Source organism: Odontesthes bonariensis, chromosome 17 (assembly GCF_027942865.1).
Source record: "Odontesthes bonariensis isolate fOdoBon6 chromosome 17, fOdoBon6.hap1, whole genome shotgun sequence".
In the NCBI taxonomy this organism is placed as follows: Eukaryota; Metazoa; Chordata; class Actinopteri; order Atheriniformes; family Atherinopsidae; genus Odontesthes; species Odontesthes bonariensis.
Window position 1 is genome coordinate 22452113 of NC_134522.1, and position 21042 is coordinate 22473154.

At 40.0% G+C, this 21042-nt stretch overlaps 2 protein-coding genes across 20 annotated transcripts in view; one reads left to right on the forward strand and one right to left on the reverse strand.

Annotated features, from left to right (window-relative positions):
• Positions 1-357: 357 nt before the first annotated feature.
• On the reverse strand, positions 358-3963 carry myct1b (myc target 1b). Its single transcript, XM_075447785.1, has 2 exons — positions 3807-3963; positions 358-2944 (listed from the first exon to the last, which is right to left on the reverse strand). Exons 1-2 carry the CDS (start codon positions 3865-3867, stop codon positions 2442-2444), a joined length of 564 nt encoding a protein of 187 aa, XP_075303900.1. The 5' UTR covers positions 3868-3963; the 3' UTR covers positions 358-2441.
• Positions 3964-5851: 1888 nt separating this feature from the next.
• syne1b (spectrin repeat containing, nuclear envelope 1b) overlaps positions 5852-21042 on the forward strand; it is an 88075-nt gene continuing 72884 nt past the window's right edge. For 17 of the 19 annotated variants that reach the window (XM_075447472.1, XM_075488145.1, XM_075447465.1 and 14 more), the window contains exons 1-3: positions 15901-16385; positions 17449-17510; positions 19897-19992. In XM_075447472.1, coding sequence (XP_075303587.1) covers positions 16310-16385; positions 17449-17510; positions 19897-19992 — 234 coding nt within the window. In that variant the 5' untranslated portion in view covers positions 15901-16309. Of the gene's footprint in view, positions 5926-6832; positions 7122-15900; positions 16386-17448; positions 17511-19896; positions 19993-21042 lie in introns of those variants that run through there. The other 2 variants (XM_075488146.1, XM_075447463.1) reach the window with 1 other exon arrangement.

Here is a 21042-nt window from a genome sequence, read left to right on the forward strand (position 1 = left end):
CCGGCAGCTTCATTGTCAACCACCTAAAGATAATTATGAGCAATTTGAGCTCTACTTTTATAATTATTCTGCCACTTAGTCTGGTCTGGAGGCGATGAGTCTCTCAATACTAGATTTACTGGCACCTCGAAAGGGTCATTCTGTAAAAATGGCAACCTCCCACGGCGCACCCAATCTTTGCAATGTTAGTTAGATTGACATTCTTTACAAAAGACCTTGATATGATGTGATATGATGAAAATGTTAACCTGGTGTCATGTGCCTTCCGGCCCCAGCTTGCAGTATGATTTGACTGTGTTTCATTTGCATATGCAACTACGTTCTAAAGCAACAGCACAGTTACACATATTAGGTACATATGATTTAATTCAGTTTTTCATCTTTAAACAAATCACAAACAAGTTTAAAAATAATTCCATTTCTGTATTGTGCTATTAGTTAATATAACTATCTACCACACACTCAGAACAAAACCTACATCAAAAACCCAGTGGAACATTTCCAAACTAATTTGCTTTAACTGGTAATACACAGATCATTTAATCTAATAGAGGATCAGTCTCCATCAACTAAAGATGAGGAGTGGTTCACCACTCCACATGGGCTACATGCACAAATTGTTAAATTATCCAAGAATAACATTTCAAACATGAAGGATTTGAGGATTTATCATAACATTATTAAAAGATTCAGAGGATCCAGAGAAATCCCTACATGCAGGGGACAGGGATAAATACAATATTTTTGAATGGCCGTATTCTTGGGGCTCTCAGGTAACATTGTATCAAAAGTAGGCACAATTTTGGTGTGGAAATCCCTACATGGGTTGAGGATAACTTCTGAAAACCAAAATGCTTGGCTAATTCGACTGGCTGATGATAAACATCTACATCATCTCACCAAAATACTGAAAACTATGCTATTTGGGACAATTCTTTTGACATACTGAGAAATATATCCTTAGCTAACCAAGCACCTGGATCTATATGAGATTTGCGAGATCACAATTACATGAAAATCCATCTTCTCAGGCTGAAGGCTATCTGTTTATGGTCGCAGCACAAAACATATGAATGAAGAGCTTCTCAGACTTGTAACTATGGGCGGGTTTTATATACGTTACGACAATCAACAGTAGCAGCTCCTATTCATTTACTGGTTCTTTGTGCACTGTAACTGTCAGTGAACACAGATCATCATTGTATTAATAAATACAAACTTTACCACGTGAAAAAAATATATATATATATCTTTACAATTAACACAAATGCTGTTGCTGGGCCTGAACCTGAGCCTATTGAAGATGGACTGAGGGGAAGTGGAAATTCTTTTTGGAAATCACTGACACTTCATCCTCCTGACTGAAGATGAGAGGGACCATCGAGCACGTCATCATCCACATGAAGCCTTTTACTGAGAAGCATTTAATTATTTCAGCAACACGACGCCAAACCACATTCTGCACGTATTACAACATGGCTCCACACTGAAAGACTCTAAACTGGTGTGCCTGCAGTACAGAGCAGTCACCCATAAAAATGTTTCCGCGTTATAAAACAAGAATAAGGAGTCCACCAAAAAATGTTGAGAGGCTAAAATATAAATCAAACAAGAATAGAGGAACATTTCATAAACAACAGTAAATGATCTCCTCGGTTTCCAAAGGCTTACTTTAAAATATTACACCATTACCGGTCATTTTGCCAACACACCCAGCTGATTGCGAGTGGTTCCAATAGGCAATACACAACTTTGCCCTTGTCCCAACTTTATTCAGATGCGATTAAAAGAAAAGATCATTCACAAAGCAGTTCCAGCAATCTTCCCATTGTCCAAAAACATGCATGTTAGGTAAATTAGTGAATCTAAATTGTCCCTAGGAGTGAGTGTGAGCGTGCATGGTTGTTGTCTCATTTGTCCCCGTGTGGCCCTATGAGACTGGTGTACCCGACCTTTCGCCCTATAGCAACTGCAGTAGGCTCTGGCCCCCCCTGTGACCTTGATTTGGATAAAGGGGGTATAGAAAATGGATGGATGGATGGATTCACACAGAATCCCAGCATTTTCACAAACTAAGTTGGAATCCTAATTGTTATATTTTGGATTTGGACAATTAAACAAGACAATTACAGAAGGGCCCTGAGAAACTGTGTTGTTGTTATTTTATGGCATTTTTTTAAAGACAAGAATTCAAATTAGCAATCATTTGAGAAAGTTACAGGCAACTGGACTGATTATGGAAGCTACAACTCTTCGCGTCTCATAAGGTAAAGCCAAGCTGATTCTTCATGTCTGTGAAAGCATCAGATACAGATAAGAACACTGTATCAAACTGACCAATGTCTCAAAATGCAGAGGCTGCTCTTGTAAAGACCATTACAAATCTGGGAAGTCCACTGTAATCCCAGAAGTTTGTCCCGTTTCAGTGCTTGTTCTCAGTCTCAAGTGCAAGTCTCCTCAAAGGCATGGATGACGCTGTCATATGTAGGAGGGGGGGTCTGTGAGGGGAGGAATCCTTTAAGCCCGTTGCTGCCCAACCAGAAGGAATGTCTCTTGTTCAGCACAAGGGATTCTGAGTCGGATGAGTTCGAAGCCATTGTGTCCTCTGACATGGTTACCTGGGTGTCATCTGCCATATCCAGTCCAGGCCTGCTCTTCTTGACAAGTGGGCGAAAGGTGGATGTCTCTGCGCTCGGTTTACTCCCCAGAGGGCCCACTGGTTCGAGAGAGGGTTGTCTGTAGACACTCAGAAAAGTGCTTCGGTAAAGGCCCAGTTGGCTGCTCATGGGGTCGCGTGAATGCGAAGTGGTAGATTTCTTTTTGGAGCGCCTGGTGATCCTAGCTGTAGCCCGGCGCCTGGATGCCCAGGTCAACAGGACATAGATCAAAGCACCCAGCAGCAGGCCCACAAGCACAGATAAACAGAAGGCTAGAATCATGTCACCTGGAAAAAAGAAAAATCAATACGGAGTCTCAGAGGGGGAAGTAGAGACGGATCAAATGGAAATGTTTAGAAGCGTGGGAGGAGGAATGTATTGCGCTGTTCTAAAAATGGGGAATTTATTTCCTCAGATGGTGGTTTCAACTGCATTTCATATCAGAAATAAAATCTCAGTCACATCGACAAGAAGTATAAATTCAATCTTTGCCAGATTTATTTAAGGAAAACAAATCTGTGCTGGTGTATTGATCTTTGTTGATATTAAATCTCTTGACAAGGAGCAATGTTACATAAAATCTTACATCATACCCAGTGTGTGGGTTTACTGGCTACGAACAGCCTGACTCTTATCAATGCAACACACTAAAACATGACTCTGGCTCTTATCATTTGATTGAAATTCTGATTCTTAAGCGACCATTTACTATAAATGGATAAGAGTTCCTATATTTTCCTGATATCTCAGATAAAGCGGTTCAAGGGGAAGTTTATTGTATTCTGCTGTACTTTCCTGCACTTAGCTTTGACGAACTTGTCAAATTTTGACTTTGTAAATGGTACTGGCAAATGTAAGCATTTGACGCTTTAAAAGAACTAAAGTGTTTTCTTGAACTTTGTTCCAATTACATTACCCGTTCTAACCCTGGAACATGTCTAAATGTGGCACAGTGGTTTACAATTTGCAGCAGAAATTTGTTTTGTCCCAGTAAAATTCACTATTTCTAACTGAGATTATTTGATGACCTTTCCCATACTGTGGTTTCCTTAGTAATCCAATTTCTTTTCTCTCCACTCCTAAGGTCAATGCTACTGTTTTTAGAACTGTATAACAAACTTTAGAATAAAGAAAGAAAGATGCACTTACCAAGATTAAACGGTTTTTCGAAAGGGATGTCCAAAAGGGGATGTGTTTCATTTTGTGCCATTTTCCCACCATCAGCTGGTGTTATATTCCGCACTGACTCGCACAGGCATGCAAACACTAAGCTTTTTCCAAGACAGGATTTTTGCTTTTCTTTCGCCACAGTGTTTGCAACAGCGGAAAACTTGCTGTCATGCTTCCTTCCCTCTCTGGCTTTAAAATTAGCAAATGCACTGCTTATCTATGTGGGACATAACACTGGGAAACAGGGTTGTTTCCTTTTGCATCATTTCCGTAGGATCAATACCTTTTAACAAAGGACCTATTGGCATCGTGCTCATAAAGCACGACAAGTTACCTTCGTCTTTGTGAAAGACTTATGATCACAAGACACAGAATACACACATTCTTAGTGGGATTTTTGGTCAAACAAAGAGACCCATTAAAAATACAGCCTTCTGGTGTAAAAAGTCTTGGAAAGTTTTCAAATGTCAACATTCTGGATAAGCAAACCCATAAAACTCTGACTATCCACTCCAGAGTCTACAGGGTATCGAGCTCTGAGTCTCTGCGGGGATTTCCTTCCATTGTTGCTGTGTTCCCACTTCACTCCTTGCTCTCAGGCTGACAGCACCGCAAATCAACCCTCTGCAGCTCAACAGCTGCTTACAACAGCTATTCTCTACCTGTAAACGTGCTTATTTACATGTCTTATGCTTTTCAAATGAAGCAGGGAGTTTTAGAATTTCTTTTCATTCCAGCAAGCCACTTGTCCAGTTTCAGGAGATTTAACGGTGACTCAGGATGTTAAGACAGTCATGTCACATAGGAGTCCAGCAGGTGGCGATGAAGTGCTATAAATGAAACTGCAGTTCTGAGAACTTCAAAGTATCCATGGCCTGCTTAAAATGATCTTCATAGCTTGTGGAAATAATAATGCAAGACATACAGTATACTTCTCCCTAACATGGAGGCTTATGAGCTGTTGAGGTCTTCTGTGGGACAATATAAATGTGACAGTTATACAGGAATGTGGAGCAAAGATGAATTTTAGATTTGAAACATTATTCAGGACCTTATCTGAATCATTCATCATTTAAAAATTTTATGATAATGATCAGACAGTTTCTCATCTGCACACACAGCATCCTGTAATGATCTCATGATGTACGCTACTAAATAAAAGGGCTAGTACCCCATTGCAAAAGTGAACACACATGGAAATTCCTAATGTAAATAAATATAAAGAATATCATCATTGCAGTCATAGGACAAATGTAATGGATCTCGCTCATACTGACAGTTGTTTTTTAACTGCCTGATCAAGTTCGTCCATCAGTGATTGGCAGCCAGATCTAGGAGGCCTGCCGATGGTTGCAAACCTCCAAACCATTTTAGAGTGATGGAGGGTACCGTGATTTTGGGCATCTTTAGTGATTACTGGTGACTTGAAACTTTATTATATCCTTCCACATGCCGGTCAATGCCATAACGCAATACCATTAACAGGGATGCGGACATTTCTCTCAGTCTTGTGGCTAGGATTGAACTCAGATTTACCCCATTAGTAGTGTGACATTTTATGTAGACTCACGGACCACTGACACTGACCCTAATCCTCAGACACATAACAATCAGTCTGTCATTATTGGTGACTGGTGTATACCATTAAAAGAAACGAAAGATTAACTGAATCTACGTAGGTTGTTTCTGAAGCACGGACTATATATATATTTCAGCAGTTCGTGGTCTAAAACAACAAAAATACGGAAAAATTGAAAGTATCTGAAAACTTTTCATTTGCAATAAACATTCCCTAGGAAGTCTCCAGCAGCATCAGGGAGTGGATGAGGGCGGTGAGGGGATACCCGGGATTCCTCTCCCTCCTGTCAAAGAATGAAGCCTTTTGTCAGCATAAATTAAGAGGAACAGGAACCAGACCACTCATTTCGGATCGCTCCTCCTGCCAGCAGCTGCTTGCTGCCACTCCGCCTCGTGCGGTTGCAGAAGTTGTCGGGCCGATGCGGCACGCAATCATTCTCAACGTTACCATTGGCAACCGGGCAACACACACACTCACACTTCCTCTGTGAAGTTATCATGCTCCACACTTCGCAAAGCGGTAAGATGAAATGACGACTTATAACTCTGCATTTAGCTGATAGCGTGTTTGATTGTCTGGCGCTTATAGAATACTGTTCATGAAGCGTCAACCATTTATTTTGGGAGTGGATGCTTTCACGCTAGATTTTGCCGTTTTTTGTCGTGGTGTAGTAACTTCCTGTCCTTTCTAACGGGCTGCACTGACACCACACCGCCATTCAAACGACTCAGCAGGTGTCTACCTTTCTTTACCAAATGATACCTAATAATTAACTTACTCAGCAGCTGTCTAGCAAACAGAAAAATATCCGTTGTTATAGGTATACACTGTATGTTTCTTACTTTGCTGTTAATAAGTGCGTGTTGTGTCTCCTCATGCACAGCTTGGGTCATCACTTTGGGGCTTTATATGTCTATATTTGTATGTGTGACTTCCTGCCAATTCATGTTCGCTACCAAATTAAGTCAAAAGCAAAGTGTGTATACTTGACCAGTTCTAACTATATGTATTGTGCAAGTATATGAAGTCTTAAGCTGCCTTGCACCATTTACTTATTCTGTATTCTTTGTGGTCTTGTATGGCCATGCTATTAAAAGCACAGGTGTCCCTAATTAGCATTTTCATTAGCAGTCATTAATTTGATAATTTCCACCTGTGCTTACCTTGCTGCGACTTTTTTTCTTCTTCAAAGAAATACATTGTGTCTATAACATATATGTATATATATATATATATATATATATATATATATATACATTATAGGCAGGAAACTCAGGGGATCAGGAACAGTCTTTACTTGGATCATTTTGATGGAAGAATTCAGCTGTTTAATTTCTACAAGTTGACTTTAAGAAAACAAAACACAGATGTCTGAAATAGCAGGTCGAGGTGTAGCATCCACTGAAACCCTGTTTCTCTTTTGCAGCATATGAATAGAAGAAGTGCCTCTATTGGACAGGAGACCTGCTTGTACCTGCATGAAACCTGATATTCAATTGGACTTGGTCCTGCAGTGAAACTAAAAGAGACAGAGGGAGGGAGGGAAGGAAGGAGGAGCAGAAGGGATGTCCCACTCGGGACAGTTGTGAAGGCTCTCTTGCTCTCAACATCAGTGACCCACCTTGTGATACAACTGCAGCGGGACGGCATGGCTTCTCCAAGGCACTTTGGTCGAGGGTCCGTGGACATAGCTAATGTGATGCAGAAACTGCAGGGTGAGTGTCACTCTTTTTTTCTGTCGTGGCCTAAGAGCTAAACATCCTGTCCTCCTGTGCTGCTGCACGGCAACATTCTGCTGATTCAAGGCCTGGCTTGATGCCCGTCTGAAGTTTGCCAACAATTGCAAGTCAAGATGCTTTTGCTCACATGCGTACATAGACACTGGCTGACACACTGGCGCATTCTGGCGCCACATTTTTTTTTTTAGCCCGCAAACACTTAAAACGTAATGAAATTCTGGAAAAATTGCAGTCCTGCATTACATAGTTAAGTGCTGTCCTCAAACACTTTTAGCCATGAAAAGCATAATTGATTCACATATTTCGATAACTTGATTTTAAGTGCACATCCCGTATCTCTTTTATAGTCAGGTGTTTTTTTTTTCTAAGAAAGCATATAATCTTATTTAAAATAATAAGAAAAGTTATGTTCTTTCCCCTGTAATATCTTGTGACCAAACTACAAAAAGACATACTACATTGTTTGGTGGCCTAGACTGAATAATTAAGATGTAATTCACTCAGTGGACGTGAAGAAACTCCTGATCTTGACACATGGTTCGGAAACAGGCTTTTTCTGTGGCGATTGGTATGCCAAATTCAAAGCAAAAAGGGATTCACTTTCACACAATGAATTTCTCATCTTTAGTTTTTTTAATTCATTTGCTCTTTGAGACGACCAATGATCATGTACTGAGACTGGATAGAGGATACAGAGTCATCACAACTGTGGCTTCACGAACGCATAGACAATGCACTGAACAAGACTAAAACCTGACACCATTGGTGCCCTTGGCAAGAGAAAAGATCGATAGCAGGAGTCACTTTTTGTTGGTGTCCCCCCTTTATTACAAGAACATTATGCCACATCTATGAGCACACAAGCCTGGTTAATTCCGGAATCTTATGCCCATTTAATATATTCTTTATTGTATGGAATACTTACATTCAGTAGCATGTTACCATAGCTACCGTTCTTAAACATTTGTCTGTGGTTGTGCCAGTTCCTGCTGTAGAGAGACTGTGTTTCCTGTGCGTGCAAGGTTGGTTTCATAAGTTTTATTTTGATATAAATTTGAGCAAAATTACGTTGAGGTGTCACAAAGACCCGCCATATGTGTCTTGACATTCTAAAATTGTCATGTTGTCTCAGGCGTTGCCATATTGACTTGCTCATAATTTAATTGAAGGAGACATCCTTTCCTGAGGTCTTATATTAACATTAAACACTCTTAAACACACCTCAGTTAGCCTGTTTCAGGGTTGGGGAGTGGGGAAGTGAGCAGCCTTTCACTCCACCTCTTAAACTCTGTGCATCTTTTCCTGGGGTTCTGCAACTGCTGAGTGAACTCAGAAAGTGCAACTGTCTCTCATAGAACTGTCCAACCATATCAGACCCTGAACAGGACATTGATGAATGAGTAGATTTTGTATGTTCATAAGTCATCCTGGCTGTTGTACAACCCACTGCGAGTGACTCAAAGTTGTATCAGATGGTGTGTTTCAGTACGTTATCTGTTATCCAGGCTCTGGTTGGCAACTGAATCCAATAAACACAAACATAACAAAGCTATATCCGCAGTCATACCAATCCAATACAATAACCAGTGGTTATTTAATTTATATGCATGCATCTTTGCAATGCTTACATGCTCTAGATACCATCTACCACAGAGAAACCTTAAAGCCCTCACACACCACTGCACATTGTATGCTCGGGTTGGATGGTTTTCTTTGTCCCGTCGCAGACTAAACATAGGAACATTCTTATTTATAAATTTATTATTGGTCTGCTCCCAAGTTATCTACAGACTTATATCCATCAAAAAAGTACTGGAACTTACAGTATTTTTTTTTTAATGAACTGCTCCTATTATCTGTCCCCATTGTCTGTACTGAACTTTGAAAGCAAGGCTCTGCTTGGAATAAACTGGAAAGTCACCTGAATCTTAAGGAACTGGTCTCATTAAATTAATTCAAACAAGTTTGTTGTTAGTTGTTTTAGTGTATTGTTGTGTTTGTTAACACTGACCTGGGTTGCTGCCTATCTTGGCAGAGCTTTAGAGATTTGATTTGATTTTTTGGAGAGTTATCTTCTGGATAAATACTTTGAGGCACAGTTTCTTCATGAGTCCAGTCTTGAACTGGCCCAAGTTGATAAAACAGTCTGATGAAAAGAGAGTTGCTATAAATATACTGTTTTTTGCTAACTCTTGGTGGAACGTTACTCTCAAAAATAAAGTTTATCCACTAGAGTCTTATATCCTCTTAGGCGGAGGTTCGTGTAAGATGTATGCAATTCAGTACAGCTTACAAGAGAATATATCTGAGTGAAACTAGCAGGTTTAATGAGAGCAAGAAAATGACGGCAGGGCTTAGAGGTAAAGGCCAAGCAGAAGGTCTGAGCTGAACTTGACAAGTGACCTAACTATACTCTGAAATCTAAATGGGTCACCGAATGAAATATTTTCACACCTTGGACACACTGGTTTATGTTTTTCAGTTCTTAGTGACTTCAGACACCCAGATATGTGCTATCAATAGCATAAAAGATCGTTTTTGATAATACTGTTTTAATGTTTAAAATCTTTGATACTTGCTTAAGAATCAGTTATGCTCTCTTGTTAAATAATTGCTCTTAGCTTTTACTTGAACTTTCTGAATTCAATGTATTTTTTTTCACATGACCACTGCCAAAGTGTCACTGTTTTATTTCATGTAAGAAGCTGGAATTGGTTTCACATCTGGAGAACATTATTGTGCCGATGGTTTTAGGTGATCTGTAGAAGTGGTAGTCTGGGCTTCTTCTGGTAATCAAATGCAGCTTCCTGCCATTAAAGGCATCCTGGAGAGAGAAGGTACCGTGGGCTCACTTTGACTTGAGAAACAGTCCATCCAGGGTAGTGAATTATTGACACCAGCAAAATCTGTAAAGTTGTGAACACACACTGATTACTATGTGCTCAAGTAGAATTTTGAAGAGGCCTCTGAAACTAATGACCATGCTCCCTCAGGTAAAGTCTATTTCCACTTGTTGCTGTCATGCGCGGCAAGAGGACCTCATGATGATAATGTAGGAGCACATTGTAGCCTTAAATGCCCTCAGAGCACTTTCAGCGCCTGCCCATTCCCTGGGTGAGTGTGTGCTACTGGCATGTTCCTCTTGTTATACGGTTACTGGGTTCTTGCGGTTTTCACTTTAGCTCAGACTTGGTGTCAAACAGGACATGATGAAACACAGCTACGGAAGGGTTTGTGGTGATGATCGACATTGTACTGTAAAGAATCTCCTCTCAAAAATGAGTTCTCAGAGACAATTATTTTTCATTCTCATTTCCAACAATTATATGTGAAATGTGTGTGTCCTGTAAATATCTGTTGCTGTCTAAACTGGAAACTAATTGAGGCTGTAAATTTTATTTTCCAGGTTAATCAATGAAGAATGTATTAAGAAGCTGATAAACCTCATATTTCCATTATATGTGGCCATGTTTTTCTATTAATCGATAACAGACTTGCTTAAACTTTTTAAGAAATCATTCTTTTTTTTTGGTAAATACCTCCACGAGGCAGTAAGACAAGATATTTTTTGAATATCAGATTGCAGTGGTTGTTCATTCAGCAGGTAATAAATCCACAGTGTCAAGCATCTCAGAATTGACTGGCTTCAGTCCAGCTACATAATCAATTCTTGCCCTGCTTGATTGTTGCTAGCCTGTCAGAGCTGAGCTATGGTTGCTCATGACTAAATGGAAAAACAGAGAGAGTGGGCTTTTACAGAGCTCCCAGGTGACCATCCCTAGCCAATGAAGCCGTGCACCTACCGAACAATACTGCCCATGGTATCATCTGTCCTAAGATCACCTTAAGTACTTCATTACTTATGTGAATTGCAGGTGCTTTAGTGGTTTAATGTGTTGTGTTGTGTTTGTTGCGGGGGTTGTCCACTTCTAATTGGCACTTAGCTACTAGTACTACATCCGGCCTAATTAAATTAGTTGACTGAAACATAATGACTCAGTAATGGTAAGGTGTTTTACATAAGAATACCTCTCATGTCCAAGTAAGTACATTCAATTGGTGTTTTCTGACCCACATGTGTGCTTCTTATTACACAAAATGAAACATTTAATTAAGTTCAGGACATTGGAAGACTCCTGTATGAGAAACTTTGCTCTTAAGTTCAAGGTATTATGAACAAATTAGCTTTTTTATTTTGACGCATTATGTATTTAATTTAATTTAAAAGGTGTTTTCAAAGCAATACTTATAAGCAACTCCAAGTGTTGGCACTACATTCATTTGTAATCATGTTTACTTATTTTCTAGTGATATAGGGGCCAATTTGAATGTAATGAGATTTTCGTATTTTGACAAAAATTCTCCTTGTCCAGCTTGTTTGAGGTCTATGAAGCTCACATGTACAGTGTTACCTTTTTAACAGGAGGTTTTTCACATTATTTCCAGTTTTCTATTATTTCATCTGAAGTTCATGTAGTATGAGTACTTAAGCTTCTTGTGTCATATGTATGTATGTCTGTATGTATGTATTATTGTTAACATTGGATTAAGCGTGTGTAGAAAATGGATGAATTGATCGTCCATCCCCTAGTTCCCTCTGATGGGAACAACAACATGCCACTTCCTTTTCAGCTAAGGATTTTCTTGGGTTAATAGAGAAAATAAAAGGAAATATTTTGCGATAAAGAGCGAGGTTGATTTTTCGAAACCAAGCAGCAAACCAAACATTTCTACAGTTCTCTACTGTGCCACTGTTTTCCCAGTGAGACGCTGTCTGCTGAAGGACTCTATAAACACTACGAAAGGTTTGTAAATATGAACATGAAATGAATGTATTGTAAGAATAATCTTGCAGCACACATACCAACACATTGGTTTGACGGCAGCACGTGGTGCAGTTGTAAGTACAATTGCTTCACAGCAAGAGGGCTCCAAGTTACAACCAAGCTTCAGTACTCCCTGTTTTCTCCCTATGCTGGGTCCTCCCACAGTCCAAAGAGACGCATGGTAGACTTAACTGGGATTCTTTAGTAAGTAGTAAGTAAGTACGTAATCTTTATTTGTACAGCGCCTTTCACAGACCAGGGTCACAAAGCGCTTTACAGGTACAATAGAAAAACACAGTTAAGAAGTACATAAAAGTATAAGTTTAAAAAAGGCCAAAGCAACTCAGTGACAGTCATAGCAGTCATCCCAAGACAATTAAGAAAAAACCTGAACAAATAAATAGGTCTTAAGTTGCCTTTTGAAGGCGTCAACAGACTCCATCGAGCGCAGAGAGAGCGGAAGATCGTTCCAAAGCCTGAGGGCAACAGCCTGGAAGGATCGGTCTCTTGGTCCGGAAACGAGTGCGTGGCACCATCAGAAGATTCTGATCCACAGACCTCAGATCCCGAGCTGGGGTGTAAGACTGGATCAGATCTCTGATGTAGGGTGGAGCCTGACCATGCAATGCTCTGAAAGTTAAAACCAAAATTTTAGAATTTATCCTAGAGGAAACTGGTAGCCAATGAAGAGCTTTAAGAACAGGGGTTAAGTGAGTCCTCCTATTAGAGCGGGTCAATTCTCGCAGCAGAGTTTTGCACTAACTGCAGGCGAGACAGCTCCTTCTTGTTCAGACATGAAAACAAACTATTACAATAGTCCAAACGCGAAGACACAAATGCATGGATAATCAGCTCCAAATCATTTTGTGACACCATTTTCCTGAGTTTGGAGATTTTCCTCAGTTGAAAAAAGCAGTTTTTGGTCAGCTGTTTGCAGTGTTGCACTAATGACATGTCTTTGTCAAACACAACACCCAGGTTTCTTAGGCTCGGTTTAACAGACTGGCCCAAGTCACCCAAGTACTGGTTAATCCCTGGAATGGAGTCATCAGGGGCAATAACCAGTGTTTCAGTTTTGTCCACATTTAGCTGCAAGGTGTAAGGTGCAAGGTGATTAAGCCATTGTTTTATCTCCACCAAACAATGAACTAAGGAATTTAGCCTCTGGAGCTCAGCTGGCTTGAAAGAGCAGTAAAGCTGGATATTATCAGCAAATATGTGGTACGAAACATCAGAAAATCTCTGGATGATTTTTCCCAAAGGGATCAAATACAGCAAAAATAATACAGGACCCAAAACACCACCTTGAGGGACTCCACACAGCAGATCTGCTGACTCAGACCTTATTTGGTTAGCTGTGACACTAAAACTACGCCCAGAAAGGTATGACGAGAACCAGTGTAGAACTGAACCTGACAGACCTACTTCATCCCTCAGTCTTCTCAGCAGGATTTGGTGGTCAAAGGCTGAGCACAGATCTAAAAGAACTAGAACAGTGCATTTTCCCGAATCATCAGACATCAGAATGTCACTGGACACTTTATAGGCTGTTAGTGTGAGTAAGCATGCATGGTTGTCTGTCTGTGTTAGTCCTGTGATTGACTGGTGACTGATACTCTCTTCCAGTATTATCGGGTATAAGCTCAAGCTCATGATTAAAGTGGTATAGAGATGGATGTATAGAAGACTATAAAATTTAGAAAACATCAGACTGAATATTAAAAGCATATGTCTACTATTATGTAATTCCTCCCTCCGCTGACCTGTTGGGGCATGGATAATGCACCTCTGGGGGTGTTCAGTGTTGTTTGGCACTAGAACATTGGCAGCAGATCCTTTGGGTCCTGTGAGTTGCAGGGTGTGAGTTCTGTGGGCGTGTTCCAGGACATCCCACAGATTGTGCTCCTTAAGCCATTTCACCTAAAGTGCAGTCCTCTAGCCTCATGCCAACAACCTGTGGTGTAAACTACTCATGTTTGTGTTGGTCCTTAAGCTTTGCCCTGTTGTGGAAAGGGCAGAAATCATAGCAAACAAAGAACAACTCAACCAGGCATGAGTCTACAAAGGAAATTGATGGTTTCTGTGTTTGCTTTGTGTGATGTAAATTTTGTCATCAGGACCAGTCTGCAAGGGTTGACCAGATCTCTCTGCGGGCCAACCACATGCAGTCCAAATATTTGTGACCATGCGGACTCAGTGCATCAGACTTTGCAAGTGCCTGAATTAATCTTTATTTAAAAAAACTAAAAAAACATGAAAGTCAAGGAATATAAGTAGCAGTGTAACAACATGGACGCTTCTTGTATTGAAGAGAATCACTGATATCCACACCTCTTTAATCTACTGTAGACTGATTACATGCCCACAAATGGGAAGTTTTGGTCCAAGGTACACAGTCGCATTTAAACTAACTACTGCAGAATCTATTGTAATTGTCTAGTGCAGCCTTTGTCTGTGCTTCTCACTTGTGCTTCTTCCTTTTGGTGCTTTTTCTACTTCAAGCTAACTTCTAGTCAGCTTTCATCCAACATATTAAATCATCACTGAGGCTTTTTGTGTGGCTGCAAGCAATTGTGGCTGCATTGGTTGAATACCTATAATACCTCTGTATGGGGTATAAGCAACATAGATGTGATATGTGTATACTGTCAGAAACCAAGGTTTCTCAGCCGAGCATTGCAGTGAAACAGGATGATCATGGTTATACACTTCACCTGTCAGTGCTCTTAATGCTTTGGTTGATCAGTGTACATTCTCTATGATAATGGGTTTTGAGAGCAAGAAAATGCTTTAAGATTAATCCGATAAAAAAATAATTAGATTATAATTAGACTACAAAATTATAAGATTAGAATTACAATCATTTGTCCTCATTGACAGACCTTTATGAGTACCTAACCTTTTCTATCTTGAGGAGCTTAGCTAACCTTAGATGACTGCAAGCATTAATTGTTCTTTCTCTGAAATCTCATTGTTCTCAGTTTTGTGGAGCTGTCAACATGATTTTAATGGATCAAGTAACAGTTTGCGTTGTTGTTTTCATGTGAAATGGAAAAAAAAAAGAAATTCAGCTAAACAGCTTTTCTGGGCCAGTTCCACCAGCAGTCTTTAGAGCAGTAAGAATAGAATGACAACCTCAGACCTATTTTTAGCATATCAGAAAAGCTTTTAGTGTGCCGGAGGTCTTGAAAGAATAAAGGGATTTTTCTGCAGGAGATGATAAGGCATCAAGTTCTTTTACTTGCTATTGTGTATGTGATATATTGAGAACAGTTGGGTAGTAATTTTGTAGATAAACAGACTGGTCCGAGCTTAGGTGATACTGCTTGGTTTTAATGAACGATATGGATGTGCTTTAGAGCTATTGTATGATATTCTATTTAAAAAGGGAACCCCGGTGTGGGTGTGTCTGCTTTGTCGTCAGAATAGCATTGACACTGGGAGAGAGCAGGTGGTAGATGTCATTCACCAGCCTCAGAATGAATTATTAAAATTAGCTGCACCAGGGGCTGCTTTGTGTAGCAGTCTTTGAATTTTGTTCTGGTCAGTTTAATCAATAGGTCTGTGGAGACCTTGTTTAATTTACAAATAACCCCTCTATCCCCCAAATAATATGTTTGTTTCTTGATGAGTTTAGTATTTTTCTTCTTTCTCGCTGGCATTGTTATGTTGTTAAATGTGTCAGTCTCACTGAGGATTAGATAGATCTTATAGGCAAACACAAGCCAATACACATCCATACACAAGCACATACAAACCAAGCTTAAATCGGGATAATGCAGCCGAGGCTGTGACATCACCACCTCCCACGTGCTGATTGGTTGAGCCACACTTCTAGCTGAGCACTCTCCAGCCTCAGATGGTACAATGATACAGCGAGGCAGTGCAGCGAGCGCTGTGCACATCCACACAGGCATGGCTCCTCTGGACTGGAAAAACACAGGAAGAAGAAAGGAGAGGATTGCAGATCACCCTCTCTGTTAGAGGTTTCTGCTTTGCCATCTGTGTGGGTGTGCGTGTGTGTGTGTGTGTGTGTGTGTGTGTGTGTGTGTGTGTGTGTGTGTGTGTGTGTGTGTGTGTGTGTGTGTGTGTGTGTCTGTCACTGTGTGAGAGGGTCAGGGAGGAGGGGACATTTTTCATCACAGCCTCCAGCAGCTCTTTTTTGCTTTCACCGGGGAAACCAGGCAGCCAGATCTGTTTTGTTTCCTGTTGGGAAAAGGACAGCTGTGTGCTTTTGTGTCAGTTTTTCCACTGTGGATCTTATTTTAACAGACACACATATATGTACCGTGGAACTCTTGACATGCAAAGGACGAGAGCTGGAGAGTGGGGAGTAGAATGGCTCACTATAAGGATGTATCTGTCAGGAAGACTTCTTTAAATCTGGTGACTGGATTTTTTCAGTATCTGCGTGGTAAGTAGGGCAGCAGCATCCTTGATCTCTCATCTGTGCACCTTTTATGGGATAATACATATGCTAATGGTCCGTAGGTGAATCCCTGCTCTGTGAACTAGTTACGCCGCACAAACCCAGTCATATGTACTGAATCAATGTGTGTTTTAGTATATATGTGTACATCTGTAGGTTCCGGCTATGCTTCAGTGGGCATCCCCTGTGCATCAGTGATGAAGCTTTTGCCTTTGGGTTAATGATGTCTTTGCTCCCTGTATAGTGTTCACATTGCTTCCTTAAACACGTGACCGCTGTCTATATTTCTGAGGGTGGATGATTAAAAATGGCCACTCTGAGCGGTGAGCAGTGCTAGCCAACCAGCATGCATGACAGGGTGTTCGAAATCAGTCTTCAGCATGACAACAGCATCACTAAAGCAAAGAAATGTGTTGCTTTGTTATGCATGCTGCATAATGCATGAGCCATTGTTGATGAATGTATTAAAAGACCTCAAAGAGGCCAGGGGCAACCTAAACAATCACGTATGTTAGTGCTGATCACAGATGGGGTTTGTGAGATGTGTTGGCAGAAATCTTCTTTCCACTCATTCTCTAATCTCCTTGTATGACCTCTTTTTTGAGAACACTTGTCAGGAATGCCTGTAATACTAGCACCAGCAATCTTCTGTTAATCACGCTGAACACATCTACATTAGATATACGTCTTACCATATATGATGCAGGACTGCTGCAGTGCTGCTTGGCAGCCTGGAAGCATTAAGAGTGGTGAGCTTTGATAAAGTAGTTTTCTGGCTGGGCAAGTCTTTACAAAGGTAATAACTAACAGCTTTAGTTATTATGAGTTTTTGTTTTATTTTTCTGTGTATACATATCTTGAATCAAATGAAAAAAGACACTTTACCAAACAAGTCCTGTCATGTGCATTTTCACCATCCTCCTTTTTATGAAAATCACCATTTCTCTAGTCCACATATCGGTCTCAGACTCCACAGTCGACCATCAAAGCATGTAGACATGACATTACGGTCACGTATTTACATACATTTTGTGGCTTTGATTTTCAGACGAGCAAGAGGCAGTACAGAAGAGAACCTTCACAAAATGGATCAATTCTCATTTAGCAAAGGTAAGTGTGAATTGTCCATACTTTCTGCTGTTTACTTCTATTTGGTAATGACTTGCTTGGACTTGGAGATTGCAGGACTTTATAAGCTCATCAGGCACACCGTAAAAAAACTGTCAAAAACTTACATTTCAAGTAAGTTACAAGCTGTGCTTTGTTGACTATTCAACAACAGAGAGCCCCGTGATGTTTGACTCCTTGTCAGATTTGTGAATCTTCATGGTCAGTAGTATGTCAGACTACTGACCCGTCATGCCTGTAGAAGCAACAAGAGATGTGCTCACAGCAGTTAGGGCTTCTTGTAACATAGCACAACATAACTGGATTTTTCCAGTTAACTGTAAATAATGACATAATTTACCCCTGATTGTTCAGCGTTGAAAATCAAATCATGTTTAATGGAACACAGCTTGCTTGTAATGAAAGTTTGCTGCATATAACGGTGTTGAAGAAACATTCTTCCAGTACAATACTCATACAGTCCTTCTGGTCTAATTTTTTTCTGTGACAAGAGCTATTAAAAGGTATTTGCAGAGACTGCAGAAACACGACAAAGCTCCGTTGTTCAGTTTTTTTAGAATCTCACTCTGGCCATTTAAACTTGGACGAGCTTGTATATCACTCGTGGACTGTGTTTGTGTAGACATATGGGATATTTAATGGAATTCTGCAGAGAGTGTGGTGGGGCGTATGTATCCATTGTGTCTCTAGTGTTTGTGTGCATCTGCTGTTTATGAGTAGGTAGGCACATGTGTTCATGTCTGAGTATTTATGGACTATATACGCTCATTGGGAGTGTGTGTATTTGTCAACAGGATTGGCAGGGACAGTTATGCATTGTGCAGATGGAGAGCAAGAGGGTGAGGACAGTGCCCTGCAGGCAGTCGTCTGCTTCTGAATTATATGCGTCTAAATTACGAGGCACACGAATAACACACCCTCACATGTTGCATTCACTGATATTGTGAGACTGAAACAACAAAAAGCTGAATTTTGTTATTTGCTCTAATGCACTACAGTAACCCTTAAAGATCCATAGAATCCGAAATTTATAACCACTTTGATAAAAGATGACACAGCAGAGCATGCAACTCAGACACCATGGCAGCGTTTAAGTCTCAGATCTGCCAAAGGGATTTGGTTTGAGGAGTCCTTTGAGCCTAATCTGCCCACGATAGTTCAAAGCTTGGCTTCTAAAACTTTAAAAGAATCTGAGTTATGCTGTGGGCCAATGTTGGGACACTCTGTTGGTCTATTTTTCATTATGCATGCACAGCGCCTAAGCTCACTCTCTGTGCATACCAATAGGGCTAATGTAGCATAAGCCTCCTCATGAATGCAATTTTACACAAAAATTATGCTCCAAACAATTTTTGAATGGCCACCTTAAACAAGAAAGTTTGCAGTTTTCTCGTTTGTTCTTGTTCGTCACTGTATTTTGTTAATAAATATTGATTTTTTTTAAACGTTTTTTTAATGGGTGAAAGTCTATAATCTAATCTGAACTTCCTCCAGCTGTCACACTTTCCTTTCAGCCTTTGTTTCCATTTCCTCTGATATTCTGTTCGCCTGTACCTTTCCGGTGTATTTCGTAGTTTTTCCACTATTAGGAGTTCTGAAGTGATGGAATAAATTAAGTTTCCAGAGTGGATATAATTTCCAGCTGACAAATGCTTTTTTGTTCAGACATTAGCATTTGGACAATTGAAAGGCATTGTTTAGTTTGTTTTGATCTTACTTCCAGAAATATAGATGATTCATTATTTGCTTAGATGACAGAACTGAACATCACATATCCTCTGAATGGTTTTCTTTTGTCTCAAGAAGAACACATAGTGCATGTTTAACAGGACAGGTGCTTGTTGCTTCACACTGTTTTGCCCGAAGTAGGCAGCCAACTGCTATCCTGTCATGGAATATGTTAAGTTGTGAAATGGCCCGCTTCCAGTGCCAAACAAATAATTCCTATGGGGAACGCTTCTTTTAATTAAAGCGTGACTCTGCTGCATAAACAAACATCTGGTTTGTGTAAGACAATACATTAAAACGTTGCCATTCGTCTTTGAGATTGTGCAGCTCTGTAAAACGGTGGAATATCAGGAGGCTGTACCCTGTTAGGGTTAAATGAGTTGCATCGCCTCAGGACTGGGCACCAAGCCACTGCTGAGGAAAAGGCACCATCTTTTCAGCTGCAGGGAGGCTCTGTGTTTGTTGCTAACAAGCCTGTTTCCCACAAACAGCATTTGGTCTCTCCTCCTCCCTGGTAATGTGCTAGAATACCAATAATTTCTCACAGTGTAGGCTTAACATCAGACATGTATTTCTTATCCGTTCCCAGCATTGTTCTATTTCTAAAAACACATTTTGAATTGTATCTTCTCTCCTCTAGCATAAACCACCTCTAGAGGTTAACGACCTTTTTGAGGACATCAAAGATGGGGTGAAGCTTTTAGCTCTTCTGGAGGTCCTGTCTGGTCAAAGGCTTGTAAGTAGTGTTTGTTTATTCTAAAGAATTTAATCACAGATAGAATAGATATGTTCGACTCACTTCATAAATTTTAGATGCTACACTCTCCTTAGGGGCAACCCATATAGAGATGATCAAGTAAATCAATCAGAGCATATTACATGTAACATTTCACAGTGTAAAACATTAAATCTTAATTTAAGTGAAAGTGCAAGTTACAAGGTCTTTGACTTTTAAAAAAAATGTTTTTTTTCATTTGCACATCTTTAAACTATACTGTTAATTAGCCAAATAATTTGACTGAATTGCCATCTTCACCTGTTCAACATTCTTTTGGGAATGTTGAACAGTTGAGAAAAAGAGATGGATAGGGATTTTTTCACAGCTATAAGACTGTCATTTATTCCAAAATAGATTACAATACTGTGGAGTCAGGATGCTATCAAAACATAACTAAAGTTACCTCGTCTTTCTGTCATTAGGAAACATCTAGATATGGTGGATTTGTTCAGTCTTTACTGAAAATTCCTTTACAAAAATTAAGAAAACCTAAATTAGGACAAAAATGGTTAGTGATGGATCACTAAATTGCAATTGAGACCCACTGGGAAAAGCCAGTTACCAGTCTCCACATATATACAACACACACACACACACACACACACACACACACACACTGACCCAGATTCGGAAACATTTCCATATAAACCTCCGTGTTAATTGTAAAGCTGGTAGCAAAAGAGTCAGACGGATTCACTTGTTGCTTTAGTGATTTGGTTCTGCTTAAATTCTAACAGGTTAAAATCACACACATAGACTGTATATAAAAGATGTGATTATCCACAGTGATATCAACTATTGGTTTGTATACTGCCACTCCGTAGACTCAATTTTTCCGTTTAGCTGCTAACATATTTGGTTATTGGAGGCAGAAGTGAGTGATGCTATGCTTGTCCACTGGGTAGCATCAACAGCACTCACTTAAGCCTTCGTTTCTACAAACTGTTGCTATGATTTAAATTGGCGAGTGATATGAAAGTTTGTTCCTTGTGTGGTTACAAGGAGCAA

Excerpts from the sequence above, each read along its gene's own strand:
- myct1b (XM_075447785.1), bottom strand. The coding sequence starts at position 3,867 with ATGGCACAAAATGAAACACATCCCCTTTTGGACATCCCTTTCGAAAAA. Across the intron at positions 2,945-3,806 it reads CGAAAAACCGTTTAATCTTG|GTGACATGATTCTAGCCTTC; the intron begins GTAAGTGCATCT and ends TCTTTTTTCCAG.